Source organism: Hemicordylus capensis, chromosome 4 (genome assembly GCF_027244095.1).
Source record: "Hemicordylus capensis ecotype Gifberg chromosome 4, rHemCap1.1.pri, whole genome shotgun sequence".
In the NCBI taxonomy this organism is placed as follows: Eukaryota; Metazoa; Chordata; class Lepidosauria; order Squamata; family Cordylidae; genus Hemicordylus; species Hemicordylus capensis.
Window position 1 is genome coordinate 264,219,350 of NC_069660.1, and position 16,187 is coordinate 264,235,536.

Genomic DNA, 16,187 nt, shown 5'->3' on the forward strand with positions numbered 1-16,187 from the left:
GCATTGGTACTCAATATCCTTTAGGTGCTGAATGACAATAGCCTTCGCCTTTACAAAACCCAAGCAGAAAATGTGAGAGGGAGAAAGCCCCATGCCCAACCATTTATTGGTGACAACGGACAGCCATAGATTAGGGAAGGCGTCTCTCCACATATGTTGAACATATGAAGGTCCCTGAGGGTCCAAGCAGAGTTTAAGCCAGCATGTCAATGAGGTCTCCCAAGCTAAACAGGAGATTGGATAAGAGCTGGTCTCCAAACATAAAGCAGTGTAAGATACAAATTTGGGAACTCTGAAAATGGCTCTAAGGAATCTAGACTGGATCGATTTGATATCCAGATGGACCCCTTGGATCCAGATAGCGACTCGAAAGAGCATTTGAGCCACAATCTTGGCTCGAAACACTCACATGGCCACAGGTATAAATTGGCCGTCATTTCCGTTAAAAAAGTGCAAAAAGGCATATAGTGTGTTAAGTGCCAGGGAGATAATGTGTAACTGCTGTGATTTCCAGTTCAAGTTGGATTGGAAATAGATCCAAAGGTATTTGAACTTGGTGACCTGTTCTATACTGGTCTGGTTGATCCTCCATTTATAAACTTTCCTAGATTTCGAGAATACCAAAACCTTTATCAAAGTTAATGGAAAGTTTGTTTATATTACAATACTGGGCAAACGCCTCCAAGAGTCTCATTAAGCTGGAGGACTGGAAAGTAGCAAATGTAACACTGGTTTTCAAAAAGGGATCCAGGGGTGATCTGGGAAATTACAAGCCGGTAAGCTTAATGTCTGTTCCAGGAAAGTTGATGAAAAGTATTCTCAAGGATAAAATTGTAAAGCACGTAGAACTGGCCCTGTTGGGTGAGAACCAGCATGGATTCTGCAAAGGTAAATCTTGCATCACCAACTTTTTGGAGTTCTTTGAGAGTGTAAACAAATGTTTTGATCAAGGTGATCCAGTTGATATAGTATACCTGGACTTCCAAAAAGCTTTCAACAAAGTTCTTCATCAAAGACTCTTGAGAAAACTTAGCAGTCATGGGATAAGAGGATAAGTACATGTGTGGATTGCTAACTGGTTTAAGGACAGGAAAGAGAGTAGACATAAATGGAGAATTTTTACAATGGAGGAAAGTAATAAGTGGGGTCCCCCAGGGATCTGTACTGGGACCAGTGCTTTTTAATTTATTCATAAATGATCTAGAAGTTGGGGTAAGCAGTGAGGTGGCCAGAGTTTCAGATGATACCAAACTATTTAGGGTAGTGAAATCCAAAAAAGATTGTGAGGAGCTCCAAAAGAATCTCTCCATACTGGGTGAGTGGGCAAAAAAAAAAGAAAAAAAAAGGCAAATGCAGTCCAATGTTGGCAAGTGTAAAGTGATGCATATTGGGATGAAAACCCCCCAACTTCAAGTATACGCTGATGGGATCTGAGCTGTCAGTGACTGATCAGGAGAGGGATCTTGGGATCGTGGTGGACAGTTTGCTGAAAGTGTCAACTCAATGTGCGGCAGCTGTGAAAAAGACCAATTCCATGATCATTAGGAAGGGGATTGAAAATAAAACGGCTAATATTATAATGCCTTATACAAAACTATGGTGCAGCCACACTTGGAGTACTGCGTACAATTCTGGTTACCACATCTAAAGAAGAACATTGTAGAACTGGAAAAGGTGCAGAAGAGGGCAACCAAGATAATTATAGAAACATAGGAAGCTGCTGTAAACTGAGTTAGACCATACGTCTATCTAGCTCAGTATTGTCTACACAGACTGGCAGAGGCTTCTCTAAGGTTGCAGGCAGGAATCTCTCTCAGCCCTACCTATCTTGGAGATGCCAGGGAGAGAACTTGGAACCTTTTGCTCTTCCAGAGTGGCTCCATCTCGTGAGGAGAATTTCTTACAGTGCTCACATGTGGTCTCCCATTAAAATGCAACCAGGGGGACCATGCTTAGCTAAGGGGACAAGTCATGCTTGCTACCACAAGACCAGCTCTCTTCTCCTCTAGATCAGGGGCCTAGAGCACCTTCTTTATGAGGCAAGACTACAAAACCTGGGGCTTTTAGTTTAGAAAAAAAGACGACTGTGGGGATACATAATAGAGGTCTATAAAATTATGCATGTTGTGGAGAAAGTGGATAGAGATAATTTTTTCTCCCACTCACATAACACTAGAACCAGGGGTCATCCCATGAAATTGATTGCCAGGAAATCTAGGACCAACAAATGGACGTACATTTTCACACAACGCATAATCAACTTGTGGAATTCTCTGCCACAATATGAGGTGACAGCCAACAACCTGGATGGCTTTAAGAGGGGTTTGGATAACTTCATGGAGAGGTCTATCAACGGCTACTAGTCAGAGGGCCACCTCCAGCCTCAAAGGCAGGATACTTCTGAGTACCAGTTGCAGGGCAGTAACAGCAGGCAGTAACAACTCCTGCCTGTGGCTTCCAGTGGCATCTGGTGGACCACTGTGTGAAACAGAATGCTATACTAGATGGGCCTTGGGCCTGATCCAGCAGGGCTGTTCTTATGTTCTTATGACTTATATTGAATTGCATTTGCCATTTTGTTGCCCATTCATCCAATTTTGAGAGCCCAAACTGGGCCACTAGCTTCCCCCATCTAAGTCTCCATTATACAAGCCAGGTTGGCTCCCTCATCCATGATCAAGTCATGGATGATTTCGGTCTTATGCTGAACCGACCTGGCATTACAAAGGAGCAAGACTAGGTTCTGTGGGAAGCTGGAACTGCTCCCTGAGGCCAGAGAGCTGACAGGGCAGCCGGAAGTGGAAACAGTTACTAAATAACTGGTTTCCCTTCCCCTGTAATGGCCAGCTGCTCTGCCAACGCCAATTCTTCTATTCCTCACCACAACAGGAATAGCTGCCCCTGAGCCACTGGACACACACCCGACATCATTCTGCCCAAGAAAACCCAAACACATGACAACAGAGGCCTTGCACAACCCAATAAAAGGGACAACTAACAACAAACAACCCATACCTCCAACCCCACCTTATAACTCCCCGCCCCCAGACCTCAGTCCCGGCACCAAAGGCTGCCCCCCTTTGGCGGCTGGCTTTGGTGGCCGCCTACAGGCAGTCCACCGGCTATGCTGTCGGCTACGCCTCTAGTGTGCCTCCCTCCAATATATGCTGCCAAGGGACTCCAGAAATCTCTCCTCTCACAAGAGTTCTCTGGTTCTTGGGGACAGGTGAAACAAGTCAAGCACTCAGTGAGAAGGCACAGGTGGAATAGGGCAGCAATCACAAGCCGGTCCTTCAGAAGGTCTGGGCTGCAAAAACAAACCTCCTTGGTCGAGACAGGAATGCGCAGGCAGGGTGAGACGGCTGTTTGTCAGGAGAGGTCAGGGAGCTGACAAGATCTAACCCCCTCCTCTCTTCTCTCTCTTTGATCTCCCAGATGCTCTCAGTGTGCCTCCCTCCAATATATGCTGCTAAGAGACTCCAGAAATCTCTCCTCTCACGAGAGTTCTCTGGTCCTTGTGCCAGAAGGTCCAATAGCATAGAAGCCACCTCCCATATGGCCAGAAATAGTAGTCCAGCTTTTTCAAAGCCTACTACAAACAACATGTTCTCTCAAAATTATCAGGCATAGTTGTACTTTGTTCAACCTTGGCCATGAGACTGAGCTACAAATCTGGACTCGATTTCAATCTCTGCCATGGACTCACTTGGTGATCTTAGGCATGCTACTCCCTTTCAACCCCCCACCCCCACCTGCAATATGGGGAACATAGGAATACAGGAAGCTGCCATATACTGGTAGTCAGACCATTGGTCTATCTAGTATTGTATTGTCTACACAGACTGGCAGCAGCTTTTCCAAGGCTGTAGGCAGGAATCTCTCAGCCCTATCTTGGAGATGCTCGGGGGCGGGGGAGATTTGGAACCTTCTGCTCTTCCCAGAATGGCTGCAGACCCTGAGGGGCTTGAAGGGTTGTTGTAAGGACTATCAGATCATTCTTATGGAGCCCTTGAAACGCTTGAAAGCACTATACATTATAAACATCACCGTTTCTTAACTACCCAGGTTTTGGGTGAGAAGAATGACTACACAGATCACTTAGATTTCATCTGCAGTAAAATTTATTTGCCTAATTAAGATTCCAAAAAGCAAATCTGATATACACACATGGATATATTTAAATAAGAAAAACATGAACACATTTACAAATGGAAAAGTACAGGCAACATAAAGATTTGATCATTAGTCCTTAAAACCATGCACTTTATTAACCAGTTGCCCTAAAAACAATCTCCAAATGGCTTTGAGATTTTTTAAAAGATGTAGATTATATATACCATTTAAAAGTTAGTGCTACAAACTGTGTGCCTGACAGGTAGAACACCCAGAAGCTAGCACACAAATTCTGCTAAGTATTCTATATCCAACTAGTCATATACCAGTGGAAAAGTTATAATGCAATATCATGAACAAAACTGTACAACCTCTCTTCAGACTAAGGGAGCATGTTGATTAACTAGATGAATCCTGATATATAGCCCAATTCTATGTCTGCTAAAGAAAACTCCATTATGTTCAATGGGACTTATGCCCAAGTGACAGTGTACAACCTTACTTCCTATATACTAGTATTACCTTTCCAAAATAGCTACCAGCTATGTCAATATTGTATACTTCTTTTAAAAAATCAGATTAACTTGATGAATGTGTACTCATTTCTAGATCTCTCTAACTGGAATGGGTTTGTCTACTTGCCAGGAGGAGATTCCCAAAATTTTCAAGTTAATGTTGTTATTTTAAATTTTGCTTCAAATATTCCAAAAGGTACCCCCAATTTATAGGAGAGAAGTGAAGTGAAAAAAAAGGCTTCTGAGCAGTATTTCTAAACCTCCATTATATAATAGGGTCTCCATCTTGGGGGCTGCTTATCTATGAGCAGTTCATCTACTGCTAAAGGATCACATCTAATTAACCCAAATTAAATACATGGGTAGGGCCACTGGTTATCCACTGAGATACAATATCCAGAATAATTAGATTGCTAATAGGTAAAGAATTCCTGTAAAGTTGAGGGAAGATTTGAAGAACACTTACAAGTTAATAAGGACAATTACGCTCTTTTTGGCAACTCTGTGATCAAGGCCAGAAGTGGCAACTCCTCAATCTGTGCAGCTTTCTGCACATTAAAGATTCTAAACATTAATTGATATTTTGCCTATTCTAACTCAAATAGTTAGAAGAATCTAAAACTGACTATAATCTCCTAATAAAGTAACATTGGGAAAATAGTCTAAAGTTATCACTTTAAAACCACTCACTGCAGTGATAAGACTGATTTCATATTTTAATATGTATTGCTTGAAAAACAGCATTAGCATAAATACTTCACATTACATTAGCCTATGCAATTGTATGATGTGTGTGGATGGATTTGTCATATATTGGTATAGTCAGATGTTCATGTTTTTCCTCTGGTTTTGAGCATATTACTGATTTGTTGGGCTGTGAAAGCTACACAATTTCACCGATAATGCAGATACTGACCTTTTGCAAAGCTTCAAGATATGTGCTACAGATCAAAATCTGAACCTCAGAAAATAGACCTGTGGACACATTCCAAGATGTATTATGCCAAATAGGAAAACATTGTTCAAGTATCAGTGAAAGAAATACCATAAACATACGTGTCTTGTTGGTTAAGGCTTTGTTGGTTAAGACAGCAAACCACCCAACACTATTACAATGTAGGAATAAAGTAGAACCAATGTAATTTGGTTCTATAACCAGATGTTCATTTTTGAACCTTGTCAAATGGTGGACTAATAGTTTCTATTTGGAAAGAAAAAGTGCAGCTGATGACATACTCATTTAAGAAAATTATTTAGGTAGCATTGCATCAATATATACTAAGAGAATATGACCTGTTGAAATGCAAGCTTTTGCATTTCAGTTACTATTGTGTAAGAGAACGATTACTATTGTGTATGAGTTACTATTGTGTAAAAAGAAAACTTCTCAGGTAGTATATGCAATTCATATTTGCAAAAGAAAATATGACCTATTGGAATGCAAACTTTTCAGAGTCACTTTCTCAAATAATTGACCAGCCAAATAATTATATTCAACAGACTGAAATTTTTGTGTAAGATTTGTAGGTTTTATATAAAGCTATTTAGTGTTTCATAATGAATATTCAAATGGCCAAGATAAGCTTGTTATCATAGTTCAGCTTCACCTCCAAAAGAAAAAAGTGTATGGAGTATGTTTCAGCTTACTCTTTTGAAAGTAGGTGCACATACATTTGTTTACAACTGACTATAGCTGTAAGACATCAAGTACTTCTTACAAATGTCATGTCTATTGTATTGATTCAAACGATAAAAAGAAATTTCAAAACATCAGAATGCCTCCAATAAAACATTTACATATTTAATGTTTAAAATGAATTGCAGTGTGATTACAAACTTCAGTTGTCTTGGAAATCCACAAGTTTCCACATAAAGGAAAGCTTGTAGACATGTGGATTTAGCGTTCCGTTCCGAGCCTGGAATGGAATGTTAAATCTGCGAAACATTCCGTTGAAACAACCGGTTGTTCCAATGGAACAGCCCATTTCGAGTTGGAATGTTCCAAGTGCTATTTTGGAATCCAAAATGGCGCTATTCTGGCCTCTGCATGCATGATGGCCATTTGCATAGTGGTGCTGACCATGCAAATAGCCACTGTGCATGCGCACAGGCCATCCAAATGGCACTCAGAACACTTTGACTTGAAACAGGCTATTCTGTTCCAAGTTCGGAACAGGCCCTTCATTTGAAGGGCGTTCTGTTCTGAGCTTGGAACACTTGAAACAGCCTGTTCCGACCATGTAATGTTCCATACATCCCTAGAAGCTTTCCATGGAATGACAAATAATGGTTGGGTTCAAGTCTCACAGAGTGTGGAACAAAGTAGCAGATTTTCTAGTTGCCTGTCACTTTTAGTTGTACCATCACCATGACTCCAAACACATGTTCACATGACTCCCCTCACTTTCCTTGGAGCAGTAAAGACATTTTGCAAAGGACACATTCAAGTGTAACAAGACTATTTTTGTTAAAAGAACACTCTGTTTGTCCTTTGAACATAGGCTGTGATGCACATTAAAGCCAATGTAACAAGTAAAAACAAGTTTAAACAGGGCAAACCCATAAAGAGGCCAACTAAAATGTCCACAAATCAACTGTCACATTTGGGCATAAATGGAATCTGTAATCCTTTATTGTTTGCAGAAGTACAAAGTTATGAAGCAGCCACAAAGTCCAATTTAGGCTTTTGGAGACAAATATAAAGCTTCATATATAAATAGGATGATATTGTTTGTAACCAAGTTTCTTTCTACATGTTGGGCAGGAGCTAGCATTTCTTAGAGCATCACAGAGGCATTGACTACAGAAGACATGACCACACTTGGTTGATACAATGAGCCGTCCACTCTGCACTATCTCTGAGTAGCCATCCATGCAAATTGGACAACTCACAGTTCCTGAACGCCTTGAACCTGCAATCCCATCTTCCAATAATTCTAGTCCTTTGGACAACGTACTAGTTAACATCACATCATTATCTCTTGGATCATCGTCATCACTGCTTAACACACAGCTGTCAGGCTGGTTTTGGTTTAATTCTTGATTTCGCCGATGTTGAACATTCTCTTCAACAATCACAACAGAATCATTGTGTGTCAGATCAACCACTATTGGTTCTGTAGACTCACAGGTGAGATCTACTACTTCTTCACAACCACTTTCTTCAAGGTCAATTGGGTCAACTTGTGAAGCTACTTCTGCAGCTGGAACGGCCATTCTACTTTGCTTTCGAGTTTGCCTAGAATTAATTGTTCCTCCACAGCGCTTTTTTTGAATCTCAGCCTTCCCCACCCGCTCATTAGAAATCAAGGGGGCAGCTGTGACAGTTGCTGCCATATGATCATTTCTGGTGCTAGGAGAAGGAGTGGCAGCAACCGGCTGTATGGAGAAAGCTACAGAGGAAGTGGATGGGGACGAGGAGGAAGAGGAGACAGTGGCTGAGGAGGCAGGTGCTGCAGACTGAGAGAGCAGGTGCTGCTCCAGGACACCAGCTAGGCTTGATGGGCCAAGGCCAGCACCCCTCTTGTTCTTCCTGCGCTTGGCACCACTACGCTTGGCATCAGTTGGGCTCATGGTCTGTTGAAGCAGGAAAGGGTAAACTCCCAAATAAACTGAGGCTCTAGAAATAAGAGACATGTTTGAGAAATCCTGACGCACAAAGACCAGAACCGAAGTGCAGATGCTTCAGGGCGACGGTGAGCCACAAAAGCAAGACTCCACCCGCCTACGCTTCCTGTTTCTGCTTAATTTCCGAGCTCCACAGCCTGCTTCCCAGCAGTCCACACGACGTCACCTTTCGCCGATTTGGCACCCCCATTTCCTCCTCCTCCCCTTTTAGAAGTAATCCAGTTCTTGATCCCCGCTCAAGTTTACTTTTAAGGAGCGCCCCTGAATTAAACAGGCTTCCCCTGGAGAAAGCGCTCCGGAGACGGCATCCAGAGCTTACCAAGAACACCACCCTGTATCATGGCAGCCTTACAGGAGGCCACCCTCACCATGACACTCACCCTCTCTCTGGGTTCCAACTACCACCAAACAGCCTCGATCCCTTTTTCACTCCTCCAGCCAGGCCCTCAAAGAGTCGCCTTCTACTCGAATTGGCTGAGAACGGCAGGCGAGCACTTGTCTCGAGGAACCTCCCTCAAAGAGACCCACATACCTTTCCCCTCCCCACACTCTCTAGCGCTGTATATAACCGAAAGCTAAGAATGCGGGCGTCACTTCCTCATCCGTCCCAAACAACTGTAGGTCCTACTGCGCTTGCGCTTCCCGTTCGGCTTCATTAGCGGCGCCCCTACATACGGGGACAAGGGAAGTGCGCGCGCCGGGCCAGTTTTTAAAAAAAACTTCCTTTTCTCACGTGACATGAGTTGGAGACGGAAAAGGAAAGTCGGCGCTACGACGTCGTCAGTGGAGGAGGGGGGAAGAGCGGAAGGTCAGGGCGCCACCGAGCGGAAGTGGGGGCCGAAGCCGGAGCGCGTCCGCCATTGTGGAGACGCGGAGCCTGCGAGTCGGGGAGGGGAGCCGAGCTGTGCTGCGTCCAGCGGGTTGCCTTCGGAGGTACCGAGCAGGCCAGGAGCGCCCGGGCTGCGGAGACAATCAAACGAGGACGGCGGGGAGAGCGGAGGCGAAAGCGGAGGCGGCGACCTGAGGAGGCGGAGGAGGAGGCCCAAGCGGAGCGGGGTGAGGGGGATCGCGGCTCCCCGTGAAGAATGTCAGCCACCAGCGTCGACCAGGTATCGACTGGGCCGGGCCTCGCGTGGGCGCGTGGTGGCGGCGGCGGCTCGGTCTCGCTTCTCTCCTCTCCTCTTCCCGCCTTCCTTCCGCAGGGTATAGCGGGGATCCGCGGCCGCTACATCCCAGGCCGTGGGACTCCTCCCCTGCTCCCAGGACCGCCCCCTTCGCAGGCCTGGAGGCCGCTCAGCTCCGGCCTGCGGCCTCCCCGCTTAAGCTGTGCGGTGGTTCCGCTGCTTTCTCTTGCAAGTAGGCCCGTTGCTGGCGAGCTCCGGCAATTGCTTCTGCCCCCCCCGCTTCGCTCTGGCGGCCCCCAGTTCTCCTGGTGCTGCATCCCGTTTTCTCACCCTCAAGCGAGTTTGCGGCTCTGAGGGTTCACCACTTTCGTATGTTTTCTGACGGCGCTTTGCTGCCACAGTTTAGCCCTCTTCCCCCGCTTCTTTGCAGCCACCTCTTTGCTTGTACGTGTTTTGTGACACTGGTTTTTTGTAATATTTCTCTTTAAATGTGAGTTCCTAAGTAGTATTCTCCCCGGGGTGTGTGTGATATTTCTTTTATGTGCTTTTCCTTTTCTGTTTTCTGGTCTTCCCATTTTTCATGCTTAAGCGACCTTATTTTTCAACATCCTTTTCTTATCTTGTGGGCGGGTCCCCAGAATTTTCATAATCTCAAGATTGTGAGCCCATTGGGGATGGGACCACCTTATTTATGTATTCTTCTATGTAAACTGTTTTGAGAATTTTGGCTGAAGAGTGGTATATAAATATTTGTCTTATTAGCAGTAGAATGCCAAATTGACTAAAATTCCCAAGTTTACATCATGCAAGTTCGTGTTTTCGCATAAGATCCTTTTCAAATCTCTCCTTTTCTTTCCTTTTTAAATCTCATATATTGCTGATGAAAGTGAGGTATTTTGCCATAGTACTAGCCAAAGCTAGATCAGTAATAGTTGTTCTCCATTCTGTTTAGTTTGAGGCTGCTGTGAGAAAATTATTAAAAGGTCAGTCATGAAAGCAATCCATATCTTAGGTAACAGCATGGGGATTGTATGCAAATAGGCAGAACACTCTCTCCCCCCCCCCATTTGGTTCTTGATAAATTTATTTTGCAATGTGGTATTATGTTTTTAAGGCTAGTTGGCATCAGTGTTCTGATTTTATTACTCAGAATGGAAGCAGGCTTGAGAATACAGTATGTAATTGAGTATCGTTTTGGAGCTCAGTGCCAGTCTCTATATACTTCATTTTACAAGAAACTTCCTGTAACTGATGAGATGTCATTACTTAGCTCTGCTTTTAGTGATGAGAGAATATAGTACTGTTAGACTGTCTGCCTAGAAATGTCACATGATGCTAAAAGTCTTCCTGGGTATACTCTTAGGCAGACAAACATAAGACTTTTTGATCTCTGTGGCTTTATATTTCTGAATGGTAAAACTTAATTTAAGGTACAATCCTATATATACTATGCTGGGAGTAAGCCCCATTGAACACTGATATTTCTGAGTAAACATGCATGGTATTGCACTGCAGGTGGCTTTTAATTTGAGGAATAATACTGAGATTCCAAATAATTTTAATTTGTTTGAGATTCATTAGTCTTGTAGAACCTCAATCATGGGATTTGTGTCACACAAAAATATATGTTGTAGGATTGAATCCTGGTTGTTTGTTAAAATTGGTGAATATATTTGTCATATGTAATTGGCTTTAATGTTTGATTCTTCTAACTCTGGTTTTTTGTTTTTTGTTTTGTTTTTTGTTGCTTTATTACCAACAGAGACCTAAAGGACAGGGAAATAAAGGTAAGTTGACTCCTCCATGTTTTAGGCTCCTGGTCAGTAAGACACTACACTACAGTAACTCCCTGATTCTTCATTTCTAGAATTGTAGCTGTGGGACACTCCACTAACGCTGGTGTATTGTAGAGTATACTGGAGTAGTCATTAACTTCTAGTGGTGTGCACAGAACCGGTGCCTGCCGGTTCAAAGGTGGGGGGAATCTCTTTAAAGATGGGGAGGGTGTTCTTACCCCTCTCGCAGCATTTCTCCCACCGGTGCTGCCTTTTAAAATGGTTTGGTGAGGTGGCAGTGTACCTCCTTGCCACCTTGGTGCCTCCTGGGACTGGAAGTTGCCGCCTGACCATTTTAAAAGGCAGTGCTGGTGGGGGGAAATGTGGCGGGAGGGGTAAGAGCACCCTCCCCCATCCTTTAAGAAATCCTTACCCACCTTTGAACTGGCAGAACTGCCGGTCTTTTAAACTTCGAATATTACTTCACTGTTAATACCTTGATCTTGCTGACGAAAGTGAATGTCATGAGCAAGTAATGGAATGACATGGCTCCTTTTTCTTTCCTTCCTTTCCTACTTCCCAGTAGAAATTGGGTACATTTAAAACTAAAGCAGAGGTGCTAGAAAAATCACATAATCATATTTCTGAAATAATCATCTCTAAATGGTTTTGAAAGCCTGTAGGTTGCCTTGTGCCAAATTCAGTTGCATTTTCCAATTTCTGATAATTCTGTTATGGGTTTTTCTTTGGGCAACCTTATATATAACCAACTGTTCTTTCTCTGTTTTCTTTTGTATGTGTGTGTGGCTGTGGGTTTTTACCAAAATCCTGTGAGCGTGATTTACATGTGGGTTGCCTTCCAATCTAGACTTTGCATGTTGAAAAAGATACTATTTGAGATAGGCAAACCCTTGCATCCAGCAACTGAGATGGTTTGCATAGTGCCCCATGTTGATTGGGACTGTTTGTGAGCATGTACATATGCACAGTAGTCACTACTGTCAATTCTGAGAGCAATAAAATTCTGGGAGAATGCTGAGACTTAGTCTGTCTCCTCCAACCCCAGCAAGTCATGAAATCTGTCAAAGTTGATAGTACCCATCCATGCACTTGTTCAGTAGGAGTCCTGTTAGTCATTCAGAAGCTGAGTACACTGTATCCAGGAGCAGGACTATTGTGAGCACACAGGTGTGCTCTCTATCTGTGCTCCTCTTGTCTGAAGGTAGCATACACTGTATCCAGAGAGCTAGGGACATGGATAGGTGTTACTAGCTGACATTCTCTTGTTAGCCCTGTACCTAGCGTGACTGATTTAACAGGGCTAAGGATCTGTTGCAAAGATAAGATGAGAGGGTTATTGTGATAATATATTGTTGCCACTGTGGTGTAGTGGTTAGAGTGTTGGACTAGGACTGGGGAAACCTGAGTTCAAATCCCAGTTCAGCCAAGAAATTTGCTGGGTGGACTCTGGGCCAGTCACTTATCTCTCAACCTAACCTACTTCACAGGGTTGCTGTGAGGAGAAACTTAAGTATGTAGTACACAGCTCTGAACTCCTTGGAGGAAAAGTGGAATATAAATAAATTACTTGTATAGCAGGGCTGCACAACCTCAGCCCCCCAGCTGTTGGATTACAACTCGCTTAATCCCTGACCATGGCTGGGGATTATGCAAGTTGTCATTGAAAGACAGCTGGAGGGCTGAAGTTGTGTAGCCCTGTCTTAGAGTAATTCAGAAAGTTTAAACCTCTTATACAAAGTTTTCCTATATTTATACAGACACTATTGTCAGTATTGTGGGGTATCCAGTGTCAAAATGATGGTGGGGGGTGGAGGGATAATCTGAACATGAAAAATTACATTTTTCATTGCCAAGAACAGTCAGATGAAAGAGGAAAAGTGACTGTAGCAATAGGAATTTGGCTATATTAGAATACCTTATGTAAGATAGCTGTTAGGTATGTTTTAGTCTGTAGTGTGCTTCTTAGGACAAGTTATTGGCAGTTTATTATACAATATGGAAACTTTGCACTTATAGACATACAGGTATAATATAATGAGATGTACATAGTTGCAAACCTAGGTTTGAAAGAAGTGGGTGGTAAAGCTTGTTAAACATTATCTAGTCCTAGTACTGTTGACAAATGATGAAATTGTATTGATATTTTTAAAGTAAAGTTGTCGTCGAGTCGGTGTTGACTCCTGGGGACCACAGAGCCATGTGGTTTTCTTTGATAGAATACAGGAGGGATTTGCCATTGTTATCTCCCATGCAGTATGAGATGATGCTTTTCAGCATCTTCCTATATCACTGCTGCCCAGCCAGCTGGGATTCGAACCAGCAACTTCTTGCTTCCTAGACAAGTTACTTCCCTCCTGCGCCATTTTAGGATCACTGTAATATCTAAATGTCTCAACACTTGACTTAATGCTCAGTTATTGGACACCTAAAACTTTGGTTGCTACATTTGCACATATTGAAGCACACTACAAATAGGACACCTTATAGTATGTTTAATTTTCTAAAGAAAAACTGCTAATAGGGGAAGCACAGAAGTAAATTTGTTAGTGTATAATGTATTTGTTTCCATTAATCTGCTTAATGCTAATAAGAGGATAATATAACTGGTAATGCAACATTTTGTAACCTCTGAGTTGTGCTTTTGAAGTCTTGCATCTCAGGTATGTATATTTACTTGGAAGTAAGCCCTATGGGTTCAGTGGGATTTTATTTCTGTATAGGTGCATATTCATAACAATGTGTACTTTATTTATTATTTATTTAACTTCTATACTGCACAAACCTTCGCCTCTGGGTGGTTAACAATGACATAAAAACAATTAAAACAAATATAAAAGGTTGAAACAGTTTAACAGTTTTAAAACAGCATAAAATTAAAATTACAAATTTAAAAAAGCTGAAACAGCTTGGGTGAAGAAATGGGTCTTTAGATGTTTTTTAAAAATAGTCAGAGATGGGGAGGATCGTATCTCAGCAGGGAGCACATTCCACAGTCTCAGGGCAGCAATTGAGAAGGCCTGTCTTCGTGTGGCCACCAGACGAGCTGGCAGTAACTGAAGACAGACCTCCTCAAGTGACCTCAATAGGCGGTGGGGATCATAATGAAGAAGAGGTTCTCTTAAATACTCAGGGCCTAATCCGTTTAGGGCTTTGTAAGTTATAACTAGCACTTTGTATTCTGCCCGGAAACCTATTGGCAGCCATTGTTGCTCCATCAGCAAGGGAGTAATGTGGTCTCTCCGAGATGACCCAGAGATCAACCTGGCTGCCGCATTCTGAACCAAATGAAGTTTCTGGACTACGTACAAAGGCAGTCCCACGTAGAGCGCATTGCAGAAGACCAGTCTGGAGGTTACCAACAAATTTACCACTGTTTTGAGGTCATTGATCTTGAGAAACGGACGCAGTTGATGTATCAGCCGGAGCTGATAGAAAGCACCCCTGGCCACCACCTCAACCTGAGAAACCAGGGAGAGGTGTGGATCCAGAAGTACTCCCAGACTCCATCAGTCTGAGCAAGGCAGTCTCCACCCCATAGCCCGCCTGGAAGCCAGTTTGGAATGGGTCTAGATAATCAGTTTCCTCCAAGACCATCTGGAGCTGAGAGGCCACCACCCTCTCAATTACCTTGCCCAGCCATGGGAGGTTGGAGACAGGCCTATAGTTGCTCAACTTTGAAGGATCTAATGTAGGCTTCTTTAAAAGAGGTCTAATGATTGCCTCCTTGAGACAAGGAGGCATCCTGCCCTCTCTCAGAGAAGCATTTATGATTTCCACCAGGCCGCCTACAGCAGCCTCCCTGCTAGATAGAACAAGCCATGTTGGACAAGGGTCAAGAGAACAAGTGGTAGGCCTCACCACTCCAAGCAGCTTGTCCACATCCTCAGGAGTCACAAACTGAAACTGATCCAGTCGAACCACATAAGAGGAGTTGTCGGACACCTCCAATTCAGACATCAAATTAATTGTGGAGTTTAAGTCGGCCCGAATCTTGAGAGATTTTATCTGCGAAAAATTCTTTAAACACATCTCAGCGGATAACTGATGACTCCAAATTCTGGTTCAAGGGAGGGGGGTCAGATACTAGTCCCCTCACAACGCTGAACAACTCTGCCGGATGCGAGTTTGCAGAAGCAATACAGGCAGGAAAGAACTGCTTCTTTGCCGCATGTATCACCTGAGCATAGATCTTTAAATGTGCTCTATGACATAATCCATCAGATTCAAGTTGAGTCTCTTTCCACTTGCGCTCCAGCTGCCTACCTTGCTGCATCGGCCCCCGTAGATCTTCCGTATACCAAGGGGCCAGTTTTGAAGCGGGTTGGAGGGGACGCTTAGGAGCAATCATGTCTACTGCCCTGGTGAGCAACAGGCCATCAACAGGATCACTGGCAGAGCCAAGATTAAATCCCTCTAAGTCTTCTTCGAGTCCTACCGGATCCAATAACCTCTTTGGGTGAACCATTCTAATAGACCCCTCGCCCCTGCGGAGGTAGGAAGTGGTTATAAGTCAAACCTTAACCTGATGGTAATCCGTCCATGACAATGGGGATATCACAGGAGTCCCCACCCACAGAACACCACCCTGATCAGAGTAAAAGACCAGATCAAGCATGTGACCTGCAATATGTGTCAGTCCAGAGACCACTTGGGATAGGCCCATAGTTGTCATGGCCGCTATGAACTCCTGAGCTGCCCCGGACATATTGGTTCCAAAATGAACATTGAAGTCCCCCAGTACCAAAATTCTGTGAGACTCCTATGCAAGTTCCACAACCACAGCCACTCCACATCCCCACCCACATCCCCTTACCCGCTCCTCTACAAAATACCCTGGAGGAAGAAGCTGGGACCAGACTGGGCCACTAGCCTCCCCCAACCAAGTCTCGGTAATACACACCAGGTTGGCCCCTTCATCCATAATCAAATCATGGATGAGTTCTGATTTATTTTGAACCGACCTGGCATTGCAGAGGAGTAAGGTAAGGTTATGTGGGTTGTTGGCAGTGCTT

At 43.7% G+C, this 16,187-nt stretch overlaps 2 protein-coding genes across 4 annotated transcripts in view; one reads left to right on the forward strand and one right to left on the reverse strand.

The window, feature by feature from the left end:
* Positions 1-4,103: 4,103 nt before the first annotated feature.
* LOC128322328 (E3 ubiquitin-protein ligase RNF4-like) lies at positions 4,104-8,944 on the reverse strand. The gene is made up of 2 exons (XM_053243401.1): positions 8,636-8,944; positions 4,104-8,247 (listed from the first exon to the last, which is right to left on the reverse strand). The coding sequence occupies exon 2, from the start codon at positions 8,199-8,201 to the stop codon at positions 7,335-7,337; it is 867 nt and encodes a 288-aa protein (XP_053099376.1). The 5' UTR covers positions 8,202-8,247; positions 8,636-8,944; the 3' UTR covers positions 4,104-7,334.
* Positions 8,945-8,978: 34 nt separating this feature from the next.
* YTHDF3 (YTH N6-methyladenosine RNA binding protein F3) overlaps positions 8,979-16,187 on the forward strand; it is a 32,188-nt gene continuing 24,979 nt past the window's right edge. For 2 of the 3 annotated variants that reach the window (XM_053243399.1, XM_053243400.1), the window contains exons 1-3: positions 8,979-9,364; positions 10,332-10,362; positions 11,142-11,166. Coding sequence is in view for 1 of the 3 variants with exons in the window: in XM_053243398.1 (XP_053099373.1) it covers positions 9,341-9,364; positions 11,142-11,166 (49 nt within the window). In the remaining 2 variants the exon portion in view is untranslated. The remainder of the gene's footprint in view (positions 9,365-10,331; positions 10,363-11,141; positions 11,167-16,187) is intronic. The other variant, XM_053243398.1, reaches the window with a different exon arrangement.